Source organism: Peromyscus maniculatus, chromosome X, assembly GCF_049852395.1.
Source record: "Peromyscus maniculatus bairdii isolate BWxNUB_F1_BW_parent chromosome X, HU_Pman_BW_mat_3.1, whole genome shotgun sequence".
In the NCBI taxonomy this organism is placed as follows: Eukaryota; Metazoa; Chordata; class Mammalia; order Rodentia; family Cricetidae; genus Peromyscus; species Peromyscus maniculatus.
In genome coordinates this window covers 79,646,127-79,672,517 of record NC_134875.1, presented here as the reverse complement: position 1 = coordinate 79,672,517, position 26,391 = coordinate 79,646,127, and the positions used below count along the sequence as shown (strand labels likewise).

The 26,391-nt window shown below is 39.4% G+C and overlaps 1 protein-coding gene across 2 annotated transcripts in view; it reads left to right on the top strand.

Moving 5' to 3' along the window:
• Atp7a (ATPase copper transporting alpha) overlaps window positions 1–26,391 on the top strand; it is a 114,322-nt gene that overhangs the window by 65,306 nt on the left and 22,625 nt on the right. For both annotated transcript variants that reach the window (XM_006992607.4, XM_076562212.1), the window contains 13 exons: window positions 5,334–5,823; window positions 6,328–7,053; window positions 8,003–8,182; window positions 10,074–10,237; window positions 12,258–12,419; window positions 13,681–13,757; window positions 14,775–15,000; window positions 16,242–16,475; window positions 17,512–17,603; window positions 19,461–19,588; window positions 20,598–20,752; window positions 20,959–21,093; window positions 24,127–24,321. In XM_006992607.4, the coding sequence (XP_006992669.2) occupies window positions 5,334–5,823; window positions 6,328–7,053; window positions 8,003–8,182; window positions 10,074–10,237; window positions 12,258–12,419; window positions 13,681–13,757; window positions 14,775–15,000; window positions 16,242–16,475; window positions 17,512–17,603; window positions 19,461–19,588; window positions 20,598–20,752; window positions 20,959–21,093; window positions 24,127–24,321 (2,964 nt within the window). The remainder of the gene's footprint in view (window positions 1–5,333; window positions 5,824–6,327; window positions 7,054–8,002; window positions 8,183–10,073; window positions 10,238–12,257; window positions 12,420–13,680; window positions 13,758–14,774; window positions 15,001–16,241; window positions 16,476–17,511; window positions 17,604–19,460; window positions 19,589–20,597; window positions 20,753–20,958; window positions 21,094–24,126; window positions 24,322–26,391) is intronic.

Here is a 26,391-nt window from a genome sequence, read left to right as displayed (position 1 = left end):
GGTCTCTAAAGTCTCTTCCTTATAAGTTGAGTGCTAATATAATACCCCAAAGTGATTTGTGCTGAGCATGGTCCTCTCTCTAGCTTTAAAAGAGAAATACAAGTAACTAAGTAGAACGTGTCTTCCTCATCTGCAGAATGAATAACATGGGGAAATGCTATTTATTTATTATTGTTGTTTGACACAGGGTTTTATCAAGCCCAGGCTGGCCTCAAGCTCCTATGTGGACCCCTTGCCCCATAAGAAAAAAGTAACAAAACATTAAAAAAGACATAGAAGCTATGATGTATTGAAAGTTAAAAAGAAAAGAATCCTTTAAGTTAGTACTTTTAAATATGCAGTAGTCCACACAATAGGGCTGTGCAACAATCTTCAGCAGTGATGGAAGTATTTTATAGATGATATCACAGGCACTAGCCATGTAGGTTTAGGTAGAGAAGCTGAGTTACTGAGTTTTTAACCTTACTTGAATTTCTCATTTTAAAAAAAAATGTCATGTAGAACCAGATGTGGAGGCACATACCTGAGGAGGGAGGATTATGAGCTTGAAGCAAGCGTGAGCCATAGATATACCCAGTCTAAAAAAATTGCCATTTAACAACATTGACCCTTTTTTTGGTGTATAATAGTTAGAATTTTTCTTTTAATCTTTTCTTATTTTTTGCATTAAAATTAGAGCTCTATACTTGCTAGACATTTCTATTTTTGTGAGTGTTATTGATTGTGAATGTTAAAAAAAATTATTTTTGTAAATGTACATTTACATTTTGTGAATGTAACCAAATAGAATAGATTCCTGTCTTGGAGAGTATAAAAGCTAAAATCAGCTCAGCCAAATATAAAGGAGTGAAGAAAGATTTATTACCTACAGTAGGGAAGGTGATAGAGTAATTATTTCCAAAGCAGTGCTTGCCTGTTACCAAGGAAGCGTGAGGGTTTTTACTCAGGAAGCCTACACATTTTCATGCAGGGGCTGGCCCATTGTTGAGCATGCTTAGTTAAGCAGTACAATCCTGAATATGATGAGTTTAAGGTCATAATTTAAGAAGGAAAAGCAATAGACAAAGTTTGGGGCATAATTAGCCTAAGGTAGTGGAGCACATGTTTAAAAAGTTAAGACAAGGAATGCTTCTGGGTATGCTCAGTTTGTACCATAAAGTTTTAACTGAAAAGAAAGGTAAAGAACTGTTTGAAGGTATGTGACTATATCAGTTTACCCCTGAAGTTCCAGCCCCTTGTAGCAGCTATCAGAAATGTGTGTGCAGATTCATTAAACACCATCACCACCACCACCACCACCATTACCACTGTGCAGCTCAGTGCCAACACTCCTGAAACCTGCCTAAGGCTTATACATAGGCTCTGACAACCAGTGATCTATTTTCCCTCTTCTCCTTTAGCAAGACTGCCTAAATTACTTAAAGCCTTTTCTTTGCCACACTCAGGATTAGCCTAGGTCCTTGCAGACTAAGCAAATATATTACTACTAAGCTGCACTCGCATCTGTTTCCTTAATCAGAATCTTGTGGACCTCAGGTGAGTCAGATTAAAAGAGAGCTATTTAATAACACAAAGACCTGCATTTGATAGTGGCTACCATTATATTGTATCTCTTAAAAATGTGAATGTCTATAAACTATAATTTGAAAAACCATGTATTTGTTTTAGTTTTTATTATTTTATTTTATTTTATGTGTATGGGTGTTTTGCCTGCATGTAGGTCTGTACCTTTAGAGGGCATTGGATCCCCTGGAACCGAGGTTACAAATAAGGTTGTGAGCCACCTTGTGGGTGCTGGGAATTGAACCAGGGTCCTAGGCAAGAGCAGCAGATACTCTCACTGAGCCATCTTTTCAGCCCCAAGCTTTATTTATTTTTATTTTGTGTATATAGGTATTTTGCCTACATGTGTGTCTGTGTACCATGTGCATGCTTAGTGCCCATGGAGGCCAGAAGATGATGTTGGGTCCCCTGGAACTGTAATTATAGATGGCTGTTAGCTGTAGTATAGTCATGAGAATTGAACCCCAGTTCCCCGAAAGAGAACTATATGGTCCAGGCTGGACTGTATTTTGTGCTATAGCTGAAGCTGACCTTGAACTCACCATCTTCCCACCTCATCCCCTAAATGCAGGGATTATAAGAGTGCATCACCATGCATGGCTTTTAATTTTTCCCCTTTTCAAGGAAAATATTATATGGTATAATCTAAAACCAATATCAATTATTTTCCCATTTCTGTTTTGGATCATTTATGCTAGTGCTTTCTTCCATAATTAAGAAAAGGCTACCTAACTAGAGTTATCTCAGCCTTAGGAACCTCCATGCCATTATCATATTGCAAATTTTCATCAAAAGCATTGTTATCAGTTACAAAGCTAAAGGAAGAAATAAAAAAATGAAGTCATTAAAATAAGCAAAAGAGGGATGTTTTAGTGGTCAAGAGCACTGTCTGCTCTCTCAGAAGATCTGGGTTTGATTCCCAGAACCCAAATGATAGCTAACAACTACCTGTAGCTCCAGTTTCAAGGAATACCATGACCCTTTCTGGTTTCTGTTAGCACTACACACATATTTTGCACAGATATATGTGCAGGCAAAATACCAATACACATTTTTAAAAATCTAAAATAAATAATTTCAAAGTAAACAAAATATTTAACTATATAATTATCACAGAAGATTTAAAACAAGATTTCCTACTCTAAATTACTTTAAATTTTTGCATTATTTTGTTGTATAGAACAAAGCTTTGTACTAAGAATTAATAATAATGGTTCCTATCTTTTAACTGTCATTTAAACATTATTCTACTGCTATCTCAAAATGAATAGTTGTAGCATTAAACTAATCATTTACTCCTTCCTTCTATTCTAATCTGCTAAGTACCTCTTGTTTCCCTCCTGTTTCATATCATTTAACATCACTACCATCTGCCCACTGGCCCAAGCTAGAAAACAAGTCATCTTACCATCTGTATTTGTTGCTGGGTCTCACTCTGCTAAGTATGTCTTAGAACTGACTCTGTTCCCTTTTTCTTCATGCACGTGTCTTAATTCAGAGCCTGTGTTATGCTGTTGTTGCAATTGGAGTAGCCTCCTAATTGATACCTCTCCTACCACCCCATCATCATCATCTTTTTTTTAAGACAAGATTTCTCAGTGTAGCCTGTCCTAGAACTCATTCTGTAGACCAGGCTGACCTCGAACTCACAGAGATCCGCCTGCCGCTGCCTCCTGAGTGCTGGGATTAAAGGCGTGCACCACCACCACCCGGCCTGCCCCGTCATCTTCTATACTGACTTTGCAATGATTATTTAAGATACAGATCTCATGCCATCCCCCTGTGTAACTTTTTCATGGCACTCTATTACTATTAAGGTAAATTACAAACATAAGACCCCATAAGTGCTTAATAAATGTTAGCTGTTTCTTGTTTACATTTATTTTATAACTTACTACTGCTACAAAGAATTTTCCTACTTTAAAAAACCCTGAAAGATAATGCCTCCTGTGTGTGTGTGTGTGTGTGTGTGTGTGTGTGTGTGTGTGTGTGTGTGTGTGTTGGGAATTATATCTAGGGCATTACATCCAGGGTCTTGTGCATGCAAAGCATCCACTCTACCACTGAGCTATACCTCCATCCTTTAATTAATATTTTTAAGGGATTAGACTTTATATTACCTTATATTTTATATTTAAAAGGTTTTTTATTTATATTCACAGATGTGAGGGCTCATGGGTACTCAAAAGAACATTCTCCCTTTTACTTTTGAGGCAAGTTTCTTTTTATATTTTTCTCAGCTTTGGAAGCCAGCAAGCCCAACAATCCTCTTGTCTCTGCCCCACTCTGAGCTACGCTAAAAGCTGTGTGTTGGATGCCTGGATTGTGATTTAGGTGCTGGAATATGAACTCTGGTCCTCATGATTGCACAGCAGATGTTCTTAACTACTGAGCCCTACTTTTTATTTTCTATAGTAATCCTATTTCCTGTATAATCTTTTAAATCAATATAATATTACATGTTGCAGTAATTTATGAAAGGGTATGTTAGGAAAGTGTAGTCTCTATTCTGTGGTGAAATTCTAGTCTATGTCAGTGCACATTCTTTGCATACCTGATTGGCACCACAGTTACGAAGGCCTATACATTGCTCTTTTAGGTAGAGAAGACAGTTTGTGTTTCTTTCCAACAAGAATAGTAAAGGTGAAAACTTAATTGAGAAACCACTAGTTCCTAGTGCTGTTATTTATTTCATTCTTCTTGAATATGGCATGATTGATATTCTCGTAAAATTTATTTTTATTTATTTTGTTGAAAATTTTGTACATGCGTATGGATATTTAACTCATTTGTACCCCTTCCTTCCCCTCCAATTCCTCCCATGTCCCTCTACACTCCCTCTCAAATTTATGACCTCTTTCTTCTTTAATTATTATTGCTACATGTTTACACACACACACACACACACACACACACACACACACACACACACACACTGATGAGTCCATTTAGTATTGCTCATATGTTTAGGGATGACCACCATCCTTGGAGAAGACTGATTCTCCATCTCTCAGCAACCATTGGTTGGCTATATCTCTGCATGGGACCTTGTGATATTTCTTCCATCTACACTGGCGTGTCAATTGGTATTGTCACTGTGCGAGTAGTTTTAGGCAACCATATTGTTGTAGTTTCATGGATTCATCTTCCTTGTCATGCATAGAAGACACTATCTTTTCTTACCAGATATCCTGGTCTTTGGGCTCTTACAATCTTTCTGCCCTCTCTTCTGCAATATTCCCTGAGCCTTAGGTGTGGGATTTGTGTTGCTGATGTATCAATCGGGGATGTGTACTTCATGGTACTCTGCATTTTGACCAGTTGTGGATGTTCCATAATAGTCTTGATCTGCTGCATAAATAAAACTTCTTTGATGAGAAGTGAGAGCTACATTTATCAGGGAAGGCCAGTATGTGAACTACGTGTCCTAGAGCTAGGCATTGGAATGTGAGATGGCTCAGGAGGGCTTGGTTGTTGATCATTGATCATCTTCTTTCTTCTTCCTCCTTCTTCTTCCTTCTTCTTTTTCTTCTCCTCCTCCTTCTGTTTTTTTTTTCAAGACAGTGTCTCACTATGAAACCCTGACTGTCCTGGAACTCATTTTGTAGACCAGGCTGACTTTGAACTCACAGAGATCCACTTGCCTCTGCCTCCTGAGTGCTGGGATTAAAGACCAGTGCCACCACTGCCCATTCTTAATTCCTATGATATTCTTAATTCCTATGTCAAATAATTGAGCTAAACTAACTTCTGAAATTTCTTTCCAAAAGGTTTCACTAGAAGAAAAAAGTGCAACTATTATTTTTGATCCTAAACTTCAGACTCCAAAGGCCCTCCAAGAAGCTATCGATGACATGGGCTTTGATGCTCTTCTCCACAATGCCAACCCTCTCCCAGTCTTAACCAATACTGTGTTTCTGACTGTTACTGCTCCACTGGCTCTACCATGGGATCATATCCAAAGCACATTGCTCAAGACCAAGGGTGTGACTGGCGTTAAGATTTCCCCTCAGCAAAGAACTGCAGTCGTAACCATAATCCCTTCTATAGTGAGTGCCAGTCAGATCGTGGAGCTGGTCCCAGACCTCAGTTTAGACGTGGGAACTCAGGAGAAGAAGTCAGGAGCTTGTGAAGAGCACAGTGTGCCTCAGGCAGGGGAAGTCATGCTGAAGATGAAAGTGGAAGGGATGACCTGCCATTCGTGCACTAGCACCATTGAAGGCAAAGTGGGCAAGCTGCAAGGGGTTCAGCGAATTAAAGGTAATTGATCTGGTGTCATCTCTTTGCTTGTTTTGTGGAGCTGTTTTGTGTTTTGATCCTTAAACTTTTTGCTTTCTTCCCAAGCATGCGTTTAGAATCCATGGGCCTGCAATTGCTTCCTGCTTCATGGAAGTTGGAGGCGTAGTGTATTCCCAGGATTAATGTTAGTGAAGTTAATGATTATAATGAAAGGTTATGAGAGTCTTGAACTTTAGTTTAGTAGAAAAGGCAGCTGCAGTAGCAATTTGGAGTTCAGCTTCCTGAACAGCCTGCCTGGGGTGTTCTTTACCTCCAATGTATTTCTACTGGAGTGATGCAGAAATGTGGAGACCATAGGAGCAGTGGTCATGTCTTTTTCTTGTTTCCAGTGTATGCCAATCCCATTTTCTGAAAAGCACTAAAGTATCTAAGAGAAAGCATTGAGAAGAATGAGAGAGAAACAGCAATTGACTCTGAAATGGCCCAGGAATAACTAAGTTAAATATGTTTCTGTTTATTACTTAGTGTCCCTAGACAACCAAGAAGCTACTATTGTTTATCAACCTCATCTGATCACAGCAGAGGAAATAAAGAAGCAGATTGAAGCTGTGGGCTTCCCAGCCTTCATAAAAAAGCAGCCCAAGTACCTCAAATTAGGAGCCATTGATGTTGAGCGCCTGAAGAACACAACGGTCAAATCCCCAGAAGGATCACAGCAAAAGAGCCCATCATATCCCAGTGATTCAACAGCCACATTCATCATAGAGGGCATGCATTGTAAATCATGTGTGTCAAATATCGAAAGTGCTTTATCTACACTCCAGTATGTAAGCAGTATAGTCGTTTCTTTAGAGAATAGGTCAGCCATTGTAAAGTACAATGCAAGCTCAGTCACTCCAGAAATGCTGAGAAAAGCAATAGAGGCCGTTTCACCAGGGCAATACAGAGTTAGTATTGCAAATGAAGTTGAAAGTATCGCCAGCTCTCCCTCCAGCTCATCTCTTCAAAAGATGCCTTTGAACATAGTTAGCCAGCCTCTGACCCAAGAAACTGTGATCAACATTAATGGCATGACTTGTAATTCTTGTGTGCAGTCTATAGAGGGTGTCATATCAAAAAAGCCAGGTGTAAAATCCATCCATGTTTCCCTCGCAAATAGTACCGGGACTGTTGAATATGATCCTCTACTAACCTCTCCACAAACCTTGAGAGAAGCAATTGAAGACATGGGATTTGAGGCACTCTTGCCAGGTAATCACCATTTTTCTTTGATATCCCTAATGTTTTTGTATTCCAATTTTGTTTCTTCATTTGGCTTTTAGCAACAAAAAATTATTCACAGTCACTGAAATTTTACCTTTTTTTGAGATAGGGTTTTACTATGTAGCCCTTGCTGGTGTGAAACTCACTATATCGACCTGACTGCCCTTGAACTCAAAGAGATGCACCTGTCTCTACCTCCTTAATGCTGGGATTAAGGGCATGCACCACCACACCAAGCTGAAATTCCACTTTTTATAAATGAATCCTATGGCATTAGTCACCAGTGTGTATAAAAATGCCTAAGGATATCATGAGCCTAAAAACTTAAAGGCAAACCAAACATGGTAGTTTCTATCTGTATGTGATACACTGTACAAAAAAACCATGTGAGGAGCTTGGAGAGATGGCTCAATAACAGTGTATTGTTATAATTTTCTGGTTTATTATCAGTTGTTAAACCCTTACTGTGCCTCATTTGTAAATTAATCTTTATCACATATATATGTGTATACACACACATCATAGGGATAGTATTATTGATAGTTTCATGCACCCCCTGAAAAGTATCTCCCACAGATAAAGGAGGATCCTTTAATATCACTGTGCAAGTTGTCAGCATGATAATGGCAGCTAAATACAAGCTTAAGAACCGTCCACTAACTGATTATTCTCTACTTGGGGTTGGGGTTGGAGATAATGGCTAGAAGAGTGTGATGTAACTAAAGTTTTATATACTCACTTGGGTCAGATTTTCTTGGGACCTGGGTGGGCAGTAACAAAATTCACAGTCAATGTATTTGTTGAGGGCTTTTAGGACTTTACTGCTCTTAAAGAAATGGGTTAGCAGGCCTGGAAATGTGAATTGTGGTATATGACAAGGTGGCAGCCAGAGAATAATTAATACCACAAATGAAAAGAAACTTTCCTTTTCCAACAGACACGAACGAGCCATTGGTGGTGATAGCTCAGCCCTCATTGGAAACACCACTTTTGCCCTCAACTAATGAGCCAGATAGTGTGATGACACCAGTTCATAGCAAGTGTTACATACAGGTCTCCGGAATGACTTGTGCTTCTTGTGTAGCAAACATTGAAAGGAATTTAAGACGAGAAGAAGGTAAGATGCTTTTGAGTGTTGTTATTTTATGTACTTATTTCCAAATTCTTTCCCACTTGTATTTTGTGGTCATGCTTATAATTCTTCCCAAGACTTCATAAAGAAAATCCTCAATGCACAGAACAACCCTGAATTTCTGGTAGTTTTTGTTAATGTTATTTCATTTATCTTATGGTCATGTTTTAGTGCCAATGAAATTTACTGAAAACTTTATAGCTAAAAGAAGTACTTAGCATTACTATTTTGAACCATAGCTATAATGGACTATGAGAAACTACATTTTTTGTTAAAGCTTTCTCCTTAAAAGTGATAATGAATAAAAGTTAGATATTATCTTACACATATAAAGCACCAGAGCCAAACTATATTTGTATAGAATTATATTGTCTCTTCTAACAAATTGATCTCTGATCTCCCTTGTGGTAAGAAGTCCAAGTTGCTTAGTATCGTGTATTTTAACTTCATGTTACAGAATCTTCAAAAATCAGCACCACAGTTTTTCTTCAGTCACTCAGATGTTTTAGCTCAAATTTATATTCATATTTATAGACATTTCAGTATAGCATAGTAGCTTAGTTAACCATATAGATATGTGATTATTATGTTTAATGAGACCAAAGTCTTAATGTTTGGTACTTTAGCTGCCCTAACTAACCCTAGGTGTCCTGATAGATGTTACTCACAAGGGCTGGATAAGGAAGTGAGGATTAATGTGGCAAGCAATTATCCTGACAATTGAGGAAATAATTTCATCTTTATAAGACCAGAAGATTATTTTTTGGGAGATGTAAGACATACATCTTTGGTTCATTGTGCATTATTCATTTCAGCCCCCACTTTTCCTGACTGGATATGCAGTCAAGGCTTTGTTTGATTTATTATAAAGGAAAAGAGTGGCAGAGGCAGACAGCTCTCTGTGAATTTGAGATCAACCTGGTCTGCATAGCCAGTTCCAGGACAGCAAGGACGATAGAGTGAGATCCTGTTTCAAAAAAGAAAAGGAAGGGAAGGAGGGAGGGAGGGAGGGAATAAATGAATGTTGACAAGCAAATGAATGCAGAGGAAGTTTGGACAGTTCCTATTTGAGAAGCATTACAGAAATCTTTTCATGCGACAATGTCAATGCCAGTTACAATTGTCTGCTCAGGGCCTCATGAAAGCTAAATATATGCTGTTTCTAAGGAGATGTTGGAGGTTTATATCTAAATATTTGTACACAAAGTACTAGGGTGTTTGGGATTTGCTTCCACATAATGTGGATAGAGGACTGGGAGTAGAATCAGTAATAGTATAGATAAACAAGACCCAGTTGTTGTAGCCCCTGTGCTCCTGGCCATCTGGGAGGCTGGAGCAGGAAGATAGCTTGTGTCTAGGAATTTTATGTTAGCCTGAGCAACAGCAAGGTTCTGTCTCTAAAAAAGATAAAACAAAATAATAGGATGAGACAGGTGTAGTGGTGGCTATCTTTAACCCTAGCACTCGGGACACCGAGGCAGGTAGGTTTCTGTGAGTTCTAATTCAAGGCCAGCCTGGTCTACAGAGCAGGTTCCAGGCCAGTTAGGGCTGCATAGTGAGACCCTTCCTTGAACAAAAACAAGTGAGCCAAGTGTTATTGATAATTGTTTAAGCTCAGTGAAGGTATATCATATTGCTCTCCCCTTGACACATATGTAATTAAAACTTTGTATAATAAGTTTAAGGAACTAAGGCTACCTTTACAAACAGTTTTAAATTGTTTGGGTTTAAGACTTGTATGGAAAGTTGAGTAGTAAATTTCTGCAAATTTTCCTCTAATACTTCTGCAGTTAACTAAAAATATGAGAAGTAGTTATAACATCATTCTTTTTGTAAAACTTATTACCTGCATTGTTTTTCTTATCAATCTTCCCAGGAATATATTCTGTACTTGTGGCCCTGATGGCTGGCAAAGCAGAAGTAAGATATAACCCAGCTGTCATCCAACCCCCAGTGATAGCAGAGTTTATCCGAGAGCTTGGATTTGGAGCCACGGTGATAGAAGATGCTGAAGAAGGGGATGGCGTTTTGGAACTTGTTGTAAGTAGGAACTGTTGTATGATTAATAGACTTCTGTCGGGAACTTGGAGCAAAAAAGAAACTAGTAAAGAGCATGAGAAAGGCATGCACGTGGATACACACACAGACAAACCCATAAAAACAAAATCAGAAGCCATAATATACTAGAAAAAGATAAGGAAGGTTAAAAAGAGAGTCTAAACAAAGCAATATGAGACAGCAAATCTCCAAACCTACTTTTGACTTTGTTTTGTGTTGGCCATCTACTGTGGGGCATAGGGCCTGCACTTAAGGGAGTTTGGCTACACAGAGACTCTTGAAGAAACTAATTTTTCCTTTACCAATGGGTGTTAATTGGAAATAACTTCTTGGTTATACTTCCCCTAAATAATGAAACCATTCCTCGCTAAGGAATGTTCCCAAGAAGGAGGCTTTTTGCACTCATTCTGGTCATGTGGTCAGGGGCAGACATTCTTGCAGGGGCTATTTCCAGGAACCACCTGACAGGTGAAATGATAACAGTTCTCTGGAAAGGAGGCTCTGAATGAACTCTTTGTTCTGTGATGTCCAGTGGCTACACTGTTGTTTTTCTTCATGGTTGTGGGCCCTTAGTTCCCTCCCACAGATGGAGAGGAAGAGAAGAGAATGCAACAGATTGTAATGCCACACAACTTGCTGTTTTTATCAAAATTCCTCTGATTTGGTTTTGAATAAATGCTTCCTGGATATCTACAAGTTGAAAAACAAATTGGTTAAGACAGTTAAAAATTGTTCTTGTTTTTATGGAAGAATTTTAGAGGTATTTACTTAACTTTTTACTTACTTAAAATAGTTTTATTTTGTACAGATGTGTGTGCATTTCTGTATATATTCACATGTGTGCAGGTACCTGCAGAAGGCCAGAAGAGGATGTCAGATTCCTTGGAGCTGGCATTACAGGCAGTGTGTCAACCCACTTGGGTCCTCTGTAACACCAGCAAGTGTTCTAAACTACTGAGACATCTCTCTAGCCCTTATTCACTTAAAAGTTTTTAATTGGTCTGGTCAGATGGCTTAGCAGTTAAGAACACTGGCTGTTCTTCTAGAGGACCCAGGTTTAAACCTCAGCACCTACATAGAGGCTCACAACCATCTATAACTCCAGTCCCAGGGTATTTCACACCCTCTTCTGGCTAGCAAGGGCACCATACACACATGTGCTACAAAGACATATATGTAGATAAAACACAACCATGCACATAACATAATTTTTAAAAGTTTTATTTGTATTTGTGTGTGTATGTATGTGTGTGTGTATGCATGCTTAAATATATGTCACATGTATTAGGGTATCCTTGGAAGCCAGAAAAGGTGAGTTTTGTGTTCAGCTAGAGATGCTGCCTCAGTAATCCCAGTCAATAAAATAGAATAATTAAGTAAGATACTCAACTTCAACCTCTAGCCTCTACACATATGTATGCACATAGACACACAACTTCCCACACATGAACACATATACATGCACACCATATATGTATACAACAAAAATAGAATTCTTTTTTCCCCCTGAGACAGGGTTTCTCTGTGTAGCTTTGAGAGCCTTTCCTGGAACTCACTCTGTAGCCCAGGCTGGTCTCGAACTCACAGAGATTCACCTGCCTCTGCCTCCCGAGTGCTGGGATTAAAGGCGTGTGCCACCACTGCCCAGCTAAAAAATAGAATTCTTTATTAAATTTTTATCAAGATAAGATATAACTCACATACTGTATAATCCACTCATTAAAGATGTACAACTCCATGGCTCTTAGTATATGTGTAGCATAGTACAGTTATCTTTAGAACCAATTCTCGATCTTTTTCATTACCCCTGAGAATATGTCAGAGCTGGCAGTCCCTCATAAAAACAGAATTCTAATGATCATATCAAAAGTACACTAAGTACACAGGTAAAACCTTGTAAGACAATCCTGTGTTATGATAGTCCTTTTAGCTAGAAGTATTAACTCTGTTTTAATTGAAGAAAAGAGGTATTTTCAGTAACAAAGGCTTTGTTTTTAAACAGGTGAGAGGAATGACATGTGCCTCCTGTGTCCATAAAATTGAGTCTACTCTCACAAAACACAAAGGAATCTTCTACTGCTCTGTGGCCTTGGCAACCAACAAAGCACATGTTAAATATGATCCGGAAATTATTGGTCCCAGAGATATTATCCATACCATTGAAGTAAGTACCATGACTTTGCTTTTCTGTCTTACTTTTCCTGTCAACTACTTCCTGGCATCATATCTGGTTTACATTAGAGACAATGAAAAGTCTCTAACCACTTTGACTCTTCCACATAAGAACATTAGTGTAAGTGTGTCTGCTTTTGTTTCCCTCCACCAATGACCTTAGTCAGGGAAATTTACAAAGGTACATTTGCACTATTAAATCATGAGCAGACTTAAGCTGAAACGAAGAAAGTATTTAGGAAAAGGATATAAAGTGTAATTTATTAGGAAAATCCAAGCTAATCACTATGAAATTAAAGCATCATGCCAGATGTGTTATGGCTTGTTAAAGCAAAGCAGAACAAAATAGAACAAAACCACTTTCAAGTTAAAGTAAAAGTTAAAATGCCAAACCTCTTCTTTGTGCTAAGTTCATCCTGTGTTCCTCAGTGTGTCTTAAGCAGTAATACCTATAGGTGCAAGGTTTCAGTGTGCTATGCAATTGGTGTTCTGATGACTGAAGGCGTATGAGAGTTGAGTGAATCCCGGTCCATTTAGGCTGCATTACCATTGACATCTGTGAAGCTGCCGTTACTGAGTACCTACCGTAGCCACCCTCAGCAGGGACTCAGTAGTGCTGCCAGGTTTCAGTTCTGAATTCTCACAGCAGGGCTGCCATCTTATTTCAGAAGTAAAGCAACTTGAGAAGTTATTTGTTGGTCCTGATCACTCTGCCTCAAGAGCTCGCATATGCTCTTTTCACCATGTTCCACTGCTAACAGCTTGAAGATGGCAGCTGTCTCCCTAGCAGTTGAAAACATGGTGTCTGTAACAGTCTGTGTGTGTGTGTGTGTGTGCATCTTACTTTGCTGTAGTTATCTGTTTATACTTAGTTGGACTGGGGAAAAGGATTTTTTCATGTTCTTTTTATGGTGGAACAAGAATGAAAACTCTGCAGGCAAGGCCTTGGTCAATGTATGTAATATAATGCTAGCTTTTGTGCAGTGCCAGTGAAAACCTCTACTGTATGTGAGTGAAATTGCTAGTTTGAGAGCGGCACAATAGACAGCAGCTGAAATCAATGAGCTATTAATTTCTTTGCAAAATTAGAAACCAAAGCAGTCAAGGGCAGAAAACTCTGGACAGCTTCATGTTTCTAGTCCCCAGAATGACTTTTACTCAGGAATTGAACTGAATTGTTCTATGTGATAACAGCATGGTTTAGAGTATCTCTGCATTGAGTGAAATGACATTTTTCTTATAAATCTTCTTAGAGCTTAGGTTTTGAAGCTTCTTTGGTCAAGAAAGATCGGTCAGCCAGTCACTTAGATCATAAACGAGAAATAACACAGTAAGTACTTTGGTATTGTCAATAAAAAGCATTTCAATTCCTTTTAGAAATTTAACAACCTGTTAGCATGTCAATTTTTACCCTAGCATTTTTTAAGATTTACTTTTTTTTTTTTTTTTGTGATATATATTTTTTATTTTACAATACCATTCAGTTCTACATATCAGCCATGGGTTCCCCTATTCTCCCCTCTCCCACGCCCTCCCCTTACCCCCAGCCCACCCTCCATTCCCATCTCCTCCAGGACAAGTCCTCCCCCGAGGACTGTGATCGACTTGGTAGACTCAGTCCAGGGAGGTCCAGTCCCTTCCTCCCAGACTGAGCCAAGTGTCCCTGCATAAGTTCCTGGTTTCAAACAGCCAACTCATGGAATGAGCACAGGACTTGGTCCCACTGCCTAAATGCCTCCCAAACTGATCAAGCCAATCAACTGTCTCACCTATTCAGAGGGCCTGATCCAGCTGGGAGCCCCTCAGTCTTTGGTTCATAGTTCATGTGTTTCCATTCATTTGGCTATTTTTTTTCAATAATTGAGTAAGACTGAAATTTATTATATGCCACAGTCGTCCTACGGACCTCCATGCTATATATATATAGCCTCTATGGTTCTATGGGTTGTGGTCTGATTGTTCATTTTATATCTAGAATCCACCAATGAGTGAGTACATACCATAACTGTCTTTAAGATTTACTTTTAAAAAATTATGTACATGTGTATGTGTGAATGTATGCCACATATATGCAGGAGCCTGCGGAGGCCAGAACAGGGCATTGGATCTGCTGGTATGGGAGTTATAGGTGCTTGTGAGCTGACATGGGTGCTGGGAACTGAACTTGTGTCCTCTGCAAGAGCAGTAGGAGCTCTTAACTGCTGAGCCGTTGCTGCAACCCCATGATATCATTATTACACTGGGTGAGATGGTTACAATCTGGGTTTCTCTATAGTACATAGAATATTTAACTTTTAGGTACTCACGAAAATGTGTTTTTTTCTTTTAAAAATGTTTCCCATATAAGATGGAGAAGGTCTTTCCTTGTGAGCCTGTTTTTCTGTATCCCTGTAATGGGGCTGATGATATATATGATGGTTATGGATCACCACCTTGCAACTCTTCACCATAATCAGAGTATGAGTAATGAAGAAATGATCAAGATTCATTCTTCTATGTTCCTGGAGCGTCAGATCCTGCCAGGATTGTCCATTATGAATTTGCTGTCCCTTTTACTGTGTCTACCTGTACAGGCAAGTAACATATTAGCAAGTATATTTGTTAATAAAGAAAAAAATAACCAAAGTGTGGTAGGCACTGTTATTTTCCATTGTTAAATAGATAACAGCTCGAAGTCTGATCATTTTATACTGGTTACTTTATGAATACTTAAAGTCGCTAATATATTCCATTTAATCCCTGAGAATATTATTTCATAAAGTAGAGAAAAAGAGTTTGATTTTTGCTGGGCGGTGGTGGCACACGCCTTTAATCCCAGCACCGGGGAGGCAGAGGCAGGTGGATCTCTGTGAGTTTGAGGCCAGCCTGGTCTACAGAGTGAGATTCAGGAAAGGCGCAAAGCTACACAAAAAAGCCCTGTCTCGAAACACACACGCACAAAAAAAAGTTTGATTTTTTTTTTTAAACTGGGTATTCCTGTCTGCTGTCATATATAATTTTATATTTCCCTCTGATTCTTTAGTTATTTACTTTCTACACTTTTCTACCCTTATTTGAGATAATTTTTTGCTGTAAAAAGTTACACTTCTATTTAATAAGATTTTTCCCTTTATTTGATCTCCATTAATGGTTTAAAAGTGAGGGCTGAGGGTGTAGTTCAGTGGTAGATTAATAGTCTAGTATACTGAGAGCTCCGGGCTCAATCTCAGCACCACCAAAAAACCAAAAGTAAAACAAAAGGTACTAAATAGTACTAGCAACTAATTAATGCCAATTGCACTAATGAAAGACAAGCTCTACTGTTACACTTCTCAACAGAACCCGTGGCTTGTGATTGACTTTTGGAAAGGGGCTAAGTTTTATATATTTAAAATGTATAAAGTCGTTTTCTAGTTGACTTGTTTAGACTAGCATCACAAAGAAGAATGCCATAGCCATCTGACCTTCTTTATGGTATGAAGTATCCTCTGGATCATAGAGGATGTCCCGTGCTGTCTTGCACAGCAATTTGAAGCCCTTGTTCTGCACATAAGTCTGCTCTAGCTCAAAATCTCCCCCTTACAGCCAGATGTAGTGGTGCATGCCTGTAATCCTAGGAGTTAGGAAACAGAGGCAGGACGATCTTGTCAAGTTCAAGGCCAGCCTGAGATACCTATGAGGCTCTATAACAACAACAAACTCCCCTTAGTGTTTGTGGATTGGTTAAAAGGCAAAAGATGCGAACACTGATATCTTATTATGCTAAGTTTATTTGGGTATACATATGCATTTCAGTGTCTAAAGAAATCCAGTAATTATCACTCTTCTCTTACAGTTCTGTGGAGGCTGGTACTTCTACATTCAGGCTTACAAAGCACTGAAGCATAAGACAGCAAATATGGATGTGCTGATTGTGCTGGCAACCACCATTGCATTTGCCTACTCTCTGGTTATTCTTCTGGTCGCAATGTATGAGAGAGCCAGGGTGAACCCTATTACCTTCTTTGATACACCTCCTATGCTGTTTGTGTTTATTGCCCTAGGTCGATGGCTGGAACATATAGCAAAGGTAAAGTAAGAAAGGTTACATTTGTTAAAATATTGGATCAATGACCTTAATATTTTCTAGACCATTTATTAGAAATATGTATTGATTTATGTAGTTAACCATTTTAGTTTTAACAGTATCTTCAGGAAACATATCAAATTTAAATTACTGCCGAGGATAATATACCCAAGGTATTTTATGAGAGACATTTGAGAAGTACTTATGTATTATATCAGATTATTAATTGAGAACTGATTTGGCCATGTGGCTTGAAACTGTTGTCAAAGGCCATCCATGCTCCCATGCTGTGATGAAAGTCAGTTTCTAATCCTGTTCCATGTAACTTTATGTTAGCAGAGTAGAAAGCACTGTACAGGTTTTTCCCTGACTACAGTCTAGACAATCACGTGCGATTTCTGTCAAGCCACTGTGCTCCCATTTACTAAACCATTCTAGTTTTCTTCTCAATTTCTTTTCCAAATTTTTGTTTTAGATAGTCCTCCACTGAACATATTCATGTCTAATAGTCATCTCCTCTGAGCTGAGTGCCTTAGGAGCAATTAGAAAGGATATGATGGCTGTCTTAAATGGCATTTATCTTTTCATGGTGTCATGCTATAAACTGTGGGAAATTTTGCCAGTGAGGGTCTGTCAGCAAAGTAGTTTTTACTACGGTGTCCTCAGCATTGCATTCTAACTAAATCCTTGCTAAGTTAGTAGATGTTGAATAGAATTACAAGGTGGCTTTAGTTTGAGTTTCTGGATGAACATTTTCCTATATGTTGAGTATTTATATTCCTTCTTGAATGATCTGCCTACTCATTTGCTTTGCTCATGTATGAATTAGATTCCTGATATTTTTCTAATAAATCGTATTTTTTCATAAATTATGCTTGGTACTTTTAAAATGCTCTTTATAAGATATTAGTATTTCAATGTAAATGTTTTTCTCATCATATGTTTTTCTTAAGCTGATGTTTGAGTGAATGTTTAAGATTATATCTTTAAGGTTTAAATATTTTCTTTCTTAGCATCATTATTGTGTTTTAATTTATAGGGCAAAACCTCAGAAGCTCTTGCAAAGCTAATTTCACTCCAAGCAACAGAAGCAACTATTGTAACTCTTAACTCTGAAAATCTCCTCCTTAGGTATTTATCTTCATTTCCTTTTGTAACTTGCTTTAAACATTTTATTACATTGATTTTATTGTGGTGAGTACACACATGCAAAGGCACATATGTGGAGGTCAGAGGACAGCCTGTGGGAGTTTCCTCCTCCCATGTGGGTGCTGGGGATAGCACTCAGGCTGTTAGGCTTGGCAGCAAGCCCTCTTCCCTGCTGAGCCAGCTTACTGACTCTCTTTTGTAACTTCTTAGGAGCTGTATCCAGAAGTAAGGAATATCATAACCCCACATAATCTGCCTCTCAGATTGAGCAGTTATCCCTATCTTATCATACTTTATTTCATCTAGCTTTTTCAACTTTCTGTTGGTGAAATAGGAAGTAAATATCACAGGGTTTCTCTGTGAAACAGTCCTGGCTGTCCTGGTAGACCAGGCTGTCTTCAAACTCACAGAGATCCACCTGCCTCTGCCTCCTGAATGCTGGGATTAAAGGCGTGTGCCACCACCACCGCCTCTAAGCTTTCCAGGTTTATTGGAGGAGCAGGACCTGAGGGTTCCCACAGGCTGGGCAGAGCTCCACCGTTGAGCTGTGTCTGGTGCCCAGACTTTCCTAGTTCCTGCTAGCCCTTGTCTCAGATGCCCCATTGAAAACCTGTAGGCCCCCAAGGCTTATAAGCTTACCTTTGGGGTGAAGGGTCTCAGTTTCCCCCATTTTCACTCTCTTAAATACAGCATCTCCCCACCCCTTCTTTCTTTGTTTTTTCAAATAATTTACTTAAATTTATTTTATGTGCAATGGTTGGAAGGTGTCAGATTCCCTGGAACTGGAATTACAGACAGTTGTTAACTGCCATGTGGGTGCTGGGAATTCAACTCAGGACCTCTGGAAGAGCAACCAGTGCCCTTAACCACTAAGCCAACTCTCCAGCCCTTCCCACCTCTTCTTATCTGGGGTTTCCCTTTTCACAGTTTCAGTTACCTGAGATCAAACACACTCCAGAAATATTACATGGAAACTTCCAGAAGTAAACAATTCATTCATTTATTGATTTATTTATTTTTATGTGCATTGGTGTTTTGCTTGCGTGTATGTCTGTGTGAGGGTGTCAGGGTTACAGATAGTTGTAAGCTGCCATGTGGGTGCTGGGAATTGAACCCGGGTCCTCTTGAAGAACAGTCAGTTTTCTCAACCCCTGAGCCATCTCTCCAGCCAAGATCATGGCTTTGAGAGTATATGGGCCAATCTCTTACCGTCCTCATCTTTTAACATAAGGTCTTGCTTTGTGGCTCCAGAATTTTGCTGGTGTTAGGAAGAAATGACTTGAGGTCCTTAAGTATGCCAAGCAAGTACTCTGCCACTGTGTACTTACTTTATTTTTTTCCCTTAGTGATTCCTCCTTTGACTAAAGGAGGGAGGAAGGAAGAAAGGAATGAAGGAGCTGTCTATTTAAAAAGAAACATAAGATACCTGATGGCAATTATGTATAATTACTAAGGGTCTCATGTAACACAGGGTGATCTTGAATTCACTGTATATAGCCCAGGATAACTTTGATGATCCTCCTGCCTCCACTTCCCAAGTGCTGGGATTACTGATGTATGCTACCATGCTTGACTATGGCATTATTTTTTTAAGCTTTCCCGTATTCAGTGATTATTGAATAAATATTTAGAGTATCTGCTTAGGGCCAAGACTTTGTTCATTACTAATAGTGAGTAAAACTAATAGATAGTTGTTGCGAGCATAAATAAATGTTGGTCCTAGGTTCTGGTGGTAGGAATTATGGAGCTATAAGCTTGGCATGATCTCCAGATATGTGTGTGTGTAGGTTAGACTAAGAAGCAGATGCCATGACGCTTTTTATGTTAACTCATGTACAGTGAAGAACAAGTGGATGTGGAACTTGTACAGCGTGGAGATATAATTAAGGTGGTTCCAGGAGGCAAGTTTCCAGTGGATGGCCGTGTTATTGAAGGACATTCTATGGTAGACGAGTCCCTCATCACAGGTATGATCTGTCAGATGATCGTGACATGAAAGTAAGCAGACACTACAGGAGAACCAATGAATATATAAATCATGAGCAAAGAATATCAGCTCTTTAAAGACTGCCTTCAGTTCTCTAGGGTTTAACTATGTTTTTAGGTATGTTGTTGAAGGCTAAGCATTGAAGATTCTTTTTTTAAAGATTTATTGATTTTTATTTATGCGTATGCGTTTGGCCTGCCAGTGCTCCTAACTGTTGAACCATTGCCCAAGCACCCACGCTGAAGATTCTTAATTACTAGAATGCACAAAAACAAAGTTATTCAGTGCCTTGTAGAACCAGGTTGATTGGCAAATTTCCCAGGGCAGGTAAATACTCTATTTTCCTGCCTTAGCAGTTGATGTAGTCAAAGCTAGACCAGAGCACCAAGTTTTCCACATCAGGGCAGCTTGAAGAAAGCAGGACTGGAAGATGTTTAGAAATCTTGGCTAGCAGAGTGGATCAGAATCAAAATAACAGTTCTCCCACCTCTGGCAGTCCTAACAGAGGCTCAGTTTATTTATTAATTCTGGACTCTGTTTCACAGTGGTCTGCTATGGCCAGTTTGGATGAGAAGTTGTTAGTTCTATGTCCTGGGCTATAGAGTATAATGTAGTGATACTGACCCTGGTCTCCTAGGCAGTAGTAGCGCACCCTACTCCTCCCCCACACTGTTACAAAGAAAAACACGCTCCCCCATTTCCAAATGCCCTTTGAGGACTTCTGATCTAGGAGTAGAGAGAAGCTCCTAAAGTATCTGTCAAACAAAAGCTAACATCGTAAGCTTTTCCAGTTCAAAGTCTAGATCCCTGTGTTTGGCCTAAAACTGAGGTGAGAAAAAGCAAGGGCAATTTTACCTTTGCAAGTGTCCAGATTCTAGTTTGAGAAGAATGTCTTTTCTAGGTATTTGTGGATAGTGAATGCATAACCCTATGTTTCAAGAGGATAGTAATCATTTTTGGTCTCTGATTTTTTTTTCCTCTTCCTTCAGGGGAGGCGATGCCTGTGGCTAAGAAACCTGGCAGCACAGTGATCGCAGGTTCCATTAACCAGAATGGATCCCTCCTTATCCGAGCAACCCATGTGGGAGCAGACACCACCCTTTCTCAAATTGTCAAACTTGTGGAGGAAGCACAAACATCAAAGGTAACCTAGTCCCCTAGGAAGAGCAGAAGTGTATTCTTTAAAGCTTGCTAGTACGGGTCTTGATGTGTATTTTCTTCTGATCTACTTGCACTCATGTGGAGTTTATTAAAATATTTCTGTCTATGATAACTACCAAATATATTCTGTATTCCATGTGAGAAAAAAGACTTCAAGACACTCATTATTATTATTATTCTAAATTCTAGGCTCCTATCCAGCAGTTTGCAGACCAACTCAGTGGCTACTTTGTTCCTTTTATCGTCTTCGTTTCCATTGCTACCCTCTTGGTGTGGATTATAATTGGATTTCAAAATTTTGAAATTGTGGAAGCCTACTTTCCTGTAAGTGACTTACAGCAACTCTTGACTATGTGCAAAACACTTTGTGAGTCTTTTGTAGAGCTAATTAAGTAACAATAATTTTGAGGAGCTGGAAACAGTGGCTCAGCAGTACATACTGCTCTTGCAGAGGCCTGAGTTAGATTTCCAGCACCTACATTGGGCAAATCACAGCCATCTGTAACTCCAGCTACAGCAGAAGTTGATGCCTCTGGCTTCTGAGTGTACCTGCGCTCATCTTCACATACCCACCCACAAATCCAGACACATGAGAAAAATAAATAAATGATCTTGAGATGCATGTCTTTAACCTTAGCAGTCAGGAGGCAGAGTAAGGCAGATCTCTGTGAGTTTAGGGCCAAACTTTGTGACTACCAGGCCAGCCAGGGGTGAACAACAACAGCTTGTCTCAAAACAAACAGACTTTGGAAATGAGCAGTTTTGTCTGAGAGTGTAGGTAGTAGAACGCTGCCCAGCATTTGTTAGGCCCTGAGTGTGTATCCTCAGTATCAAAAATAAGGAGAGAGAGAAGGGAAGAAAAGAAAGAAAAGGAAATGAAGACAAGAATGGAAAAGAAAAGACAAACCTAAAGAAGAAATGCCCAGTATAACACTCCCTCCTTCTACTTTGGGAATATATTTTAAGAGCCCCAGTGGATGTCAGAAACCACAGATATTACCTAATGTTGTATGTGCCACCTTAGGCCCTATACAGACCCCTGTACACAGATTGAATGCCTTTTCCATCTTAACTAAGCACTGTCATGCTCTGTGCTTATGACCTGTGTAGTTCTGAGATATGACAGCAAAACTAGCACAATTTTCTGTTTTGTCCTTCACAGTTTTGTGAACAGAAGATTTGTTATTGTAGATCCTAGTAAGCTTAGCATATGATTTTTTTTCTGTCGTTATAATCAAGAACTTTCATCTTTTCCCTTAGAAGAAGCATATTCGGCATCTCTCTGTCATATCTAAATTGTCATCATGACCCTTTTACTCTTTGGGAACACAATTTAATAAAACAAGGTTTCTACCCAAGTGCAATACTTCCGTCACTATTTAATAACCAGAAGACAGCTGGTAGGTTGCTAAGGGCAGATGCTACATATGTACCATGGGTGTGCTGTTCAGGTAGGACAGAATAATATTGCAGTGTGCTCATTAGTATTTTTGAGACAGGCTCTCACATTGTAGCCCTTGACTGCCCTGAATTTCTCTGTGTAGACTAGGCTAGCCTTGAACTTCTGCCTGTCTCTCTGTCCTGAGTGCTGGAACTAAAGGTGTAGGCCAACATGCCTAGCTGGTAGTGACATTTTATAATGCTCGTTTTGCATAACTTGTTGTGATGTGCCTCACTTTATTTATTTTACTTAGGCAGTCTTTAATGAAAGTTGTACATGAGATTCCTCTACTCCTATATCTTCTCAATCACTTCTAACTTGTTGAGATGTGGCTTTCCTTTCCAGGATTTTTGGTAGTCTTTGTCCAGCTTTAGCCTGGTGCTAACCACTTTGCTGAGGTGGATGCCCACATGGATGACAGTTGTGCCATTAGCCTTTCCTCACTGCACTTATTCAGTGTAGATGACGTATTGCTTCCTGTGCACCTGGACCACATGGCCAAGCTGCTTGGATTTGTAGTGTCCTCGAGCACAAACTTCATCATCCTTTTGAATGGGCATAGACAGAACATTATACTTCTGTCTCAGCTCTTTGGAAAGGGGAAAACATGATCTTCCTCCAAATGTGAGAAAAGATGCATTGAAATGCCATTTGCCATTCTGTCTTCGGTCAGAAGTCACAAAGGGATTGAAATTCATCTTGGTGGATGTAGATCCAGTGATCCCTCACTTTAGATATATAAACTTATACTCAACTTCTCTTTTTGTCAGTTGCAAAGTAGGGATAATAATGCCTAAGTTAAAAGATTTGAACTCACATACGTGAGAGCACACAACATTATGTGAAAACGTTCATATATGATGTATACGAAAGTCTAGGCCTAGATATTTATGAAAATCCATTCTAACTTTCTATTTTAAAATATTTTAAAGTTTTTTTTAAGATTTATTTATTTATTATGTATACAGAGGAGGGCGCCAGATCTCATTACAGATGGTTGTGAGCCACCATGTGGTTGCTGGGAATTGAACTCAGGACCTCTGGAAGAGCAGTCGGTGCTCTTAACCTCTGAGCCATCTCTCCAGCCCTTAAAATATTTTAAAGACTTATCTTTAATTATGCATAAATGTGTGTATCTTTGTATGGAAATATGCATGTGAGTGCAAGTGGCCGTGGAGACCAGAAGAGTGGTCAGAGCCCTTGAAGCTGGAGTTAGAGGCACTTGTGAGTTACCACATATAGGTTCTGGGACTGAACTTGGGTCTTCTTCAAGAGTACTAAGTGCTCCTAACCACTAAGCCATCTCATAAGCCTCTTTAACACTTTAAATTTTTATTTCACTTACTCTGTGTGTGTGACATCTATATGTGAATGTTGGAACATGCCCCCGCATGTATGTATGCGGAGGACAGAGAACAGCTTTGAAAAGTTTGTTTTGTTTCCTCTGTAATTTCTTGGAACTGAACTGAGGTTGGTTGGGAGGCTTGCATAGCAAGTACTTTTGTCTGCTAGCCATTTGGTTCTCGAAAATGAATATTTAAGTTATTGTCTTTAAAATTTTGTATGATGTCTAACCTATAGCCTCAGTATCAGAGAATCAGAATTTGTTCAAGGCCAAATTCATTGAGAATTGTGTTGCTAATAGTTCTTCTACATATAGAAGATTGTGGAGTTCTGTGCTCCTTATTTTTCTCCATAGTTAGTAACTCTGGAATCATAAAAATGAAGTTTTTACTTTAAGATTATCACTTGTTAACCAGTGTTCATGTTGATTATTAGTAAGGAAACGTATGTCAGTAGCTAGGTAGAATGTGTGATTTTGACACTGGTGTTCTTTAAACAGGGTTGAGCTTTATTTTGTTTTGCACGGCTCTAACTGTAAATGAATAACCAAAGCGCATGTCTTTCTTCTAAAGGGCTACAATAGAAGCATCTCACGAACAGAAACCATAATACGCTTTGCTTTCCAAGCCTCTATTACAGTTCTGTGTATCGCATGTCCCTGTTCCCTGGGACTAGCCACTCCAACTGCTGTGATGGTGGGCACAGGAGTTGGTGCTCAGAATGGGATACTTATCAAAGGTGGGGAGCCACTGGAGATGGCTCATAAGGTAAGAGTCTCCAGAACTGAAAATTGCACTATCCAAACTTACACTCGCACCGCTATTGAGAAATCGGGTTCTTAGTTCTTTGCATGTGGTTCCTAGGCTGAGCTCTTCTGGGACTACCCTGAGGATTGAAGTAGGATAGCTGTGATGTTGGTTCTCCTTCAGATTTGCCTTAGTTATGCAAAATCTCTAATCATACTCTTTCAGCCATCCTTCAACAGCAGACCTGAATGGAGAACCTGTAGTTCAAACCCAAGTCTCCAGTACTTGCCTTGGAAAATCTGCCAGGGCTTCCCAGGGTTCTGACTCTATGGGAGCTGCACCTGCTGTGGCAGTGCCTTTACTGCCACCAGCTGGCAGTTTGCAGTTATGACTTCAACTGAAGCCCTGCTCCCACTAATACAATCTTATTACAGTGATATAAAACATATATAGATGGATGCATGGAGGATACAGAACACATGGCTTAGAACGATTCTGCAACCTTGAATAGCTAGCATATATATATACATACACACACACACACACACACATACATACAGGCTAGGACTTTTAAAAACGTGTGTGGGGCCGGGCGTTGGTGGCGCACGCCTTTAATCCCAGCACTCGGGAGGCAGAGCCAGGCGGATCTCTGTGAGTTCGAGGCCAGCCTGGACTACCAAGTGAGTCCCAGGAAAGGCACAAAGCTACACAGAGAAACCCTGTCTCGAAAAACCAAAAAAAAAAAAAAAAAAAACGTGTGTGGGTACATTGCCTGCATGTATGTCCATGTACCACATGCCTGCAGAGGCTAGAAGACAGTGTTGGATCCCATGGTACTGAAGTCATAAACAGTTGTGAGCTGCCATGTGGGTGTTTGGAACCAAACTTGGGCCCTCTGGAAGAGCAGCTAGGGTTCTTAACCACTAATCCATCTCTCCAGCCCTAAGGAATTTTTTAAAGATTAGTTTTTATTTTTATCCATATGTATGGGTACCTGTGGGGCCAGAAAGATGTGTCAGATCCCTTAGAACTAGAGTTACAGGTTGTTGTGAGCTGCTCAACATGGGTGCTAGGAACTGAACTGGGGTCCTCTGCAAGAGCACAAGTGCTTTTAGCCACCGAGTCATCTCTCCAGTTCCCAGGCTAGTAATTTTTATAGAAAAAAATGACATAATTTCAAACCCAAAGATAAGGGTTCCCTTTTTTGAAGCTGTTGAGCACCTATTCAAAGAATAAGGACACTTCCTTATGTGACCACAGTACATTTATCAAAACCAAGAAATTAATATTGACAATGTTCCCAGGCTAGTAATTTTTATAGAAAAAAATGACATAATTTCAAACCCAAAGATAAGGGTTCCCTTTTTTGAAGCTGTTGAGCACCTATTCAAAGAATAAGGACACTTCCTTATGTGACCACAGTACATTTATCAAAACCAAGAAATTAATATTGACAATGCTGTTGTCTTATCTGTAATTTTATGTTCTATTTTCTTCTGTTCTTTCCATGATACCCTTTACAGCAGTTTTTCTCTTGTCTAAAATGATGCTTTTGTTGTTCGTTATTTTTGCTTTTTTTATTCTTTGAGGGGCCTGCCACCCAACTCCCAAATAATCACACATAGGGACTTATTCTTACTTATGAATGCCTGACCATAGTTTGGCTTGTTTCTTGTCAGCTTTTTTTTTTTTTTTTTTTTTTTTTTTTTTTTTTTTTTTTGTTTTTGTTTTTTTTTTGGTTTTTTTTTTGGTTTTTTGAGACAGGGTTTCTCTGTGTAGCTTTGCGCCTTTCCTGGGACTCACTTGGTAGCCCAGGCTGGCCTCGAACTCACAGAGATCCGCCTGCCTCTGCCTCCCGAGTGCTGGGATTAAAGGCGTGCGCCACCACCGCCCGGCTTCTTGTCAGCTTTTTTAACTTAAATTTTCCCATCAACCTTTTGCCCATGGGCTTTCCCCTTTTTCTATTTCTGTATATCTATCTTTCTTACTCCATTCCTTGTTGTGTAGCTGGGTGGCTGGCCACTTGCATCCTCCTCCTTTTCTCACTCCTTCTTTTCCTCCCAGATTTCTCCTTCTATATATTCTCTCTGC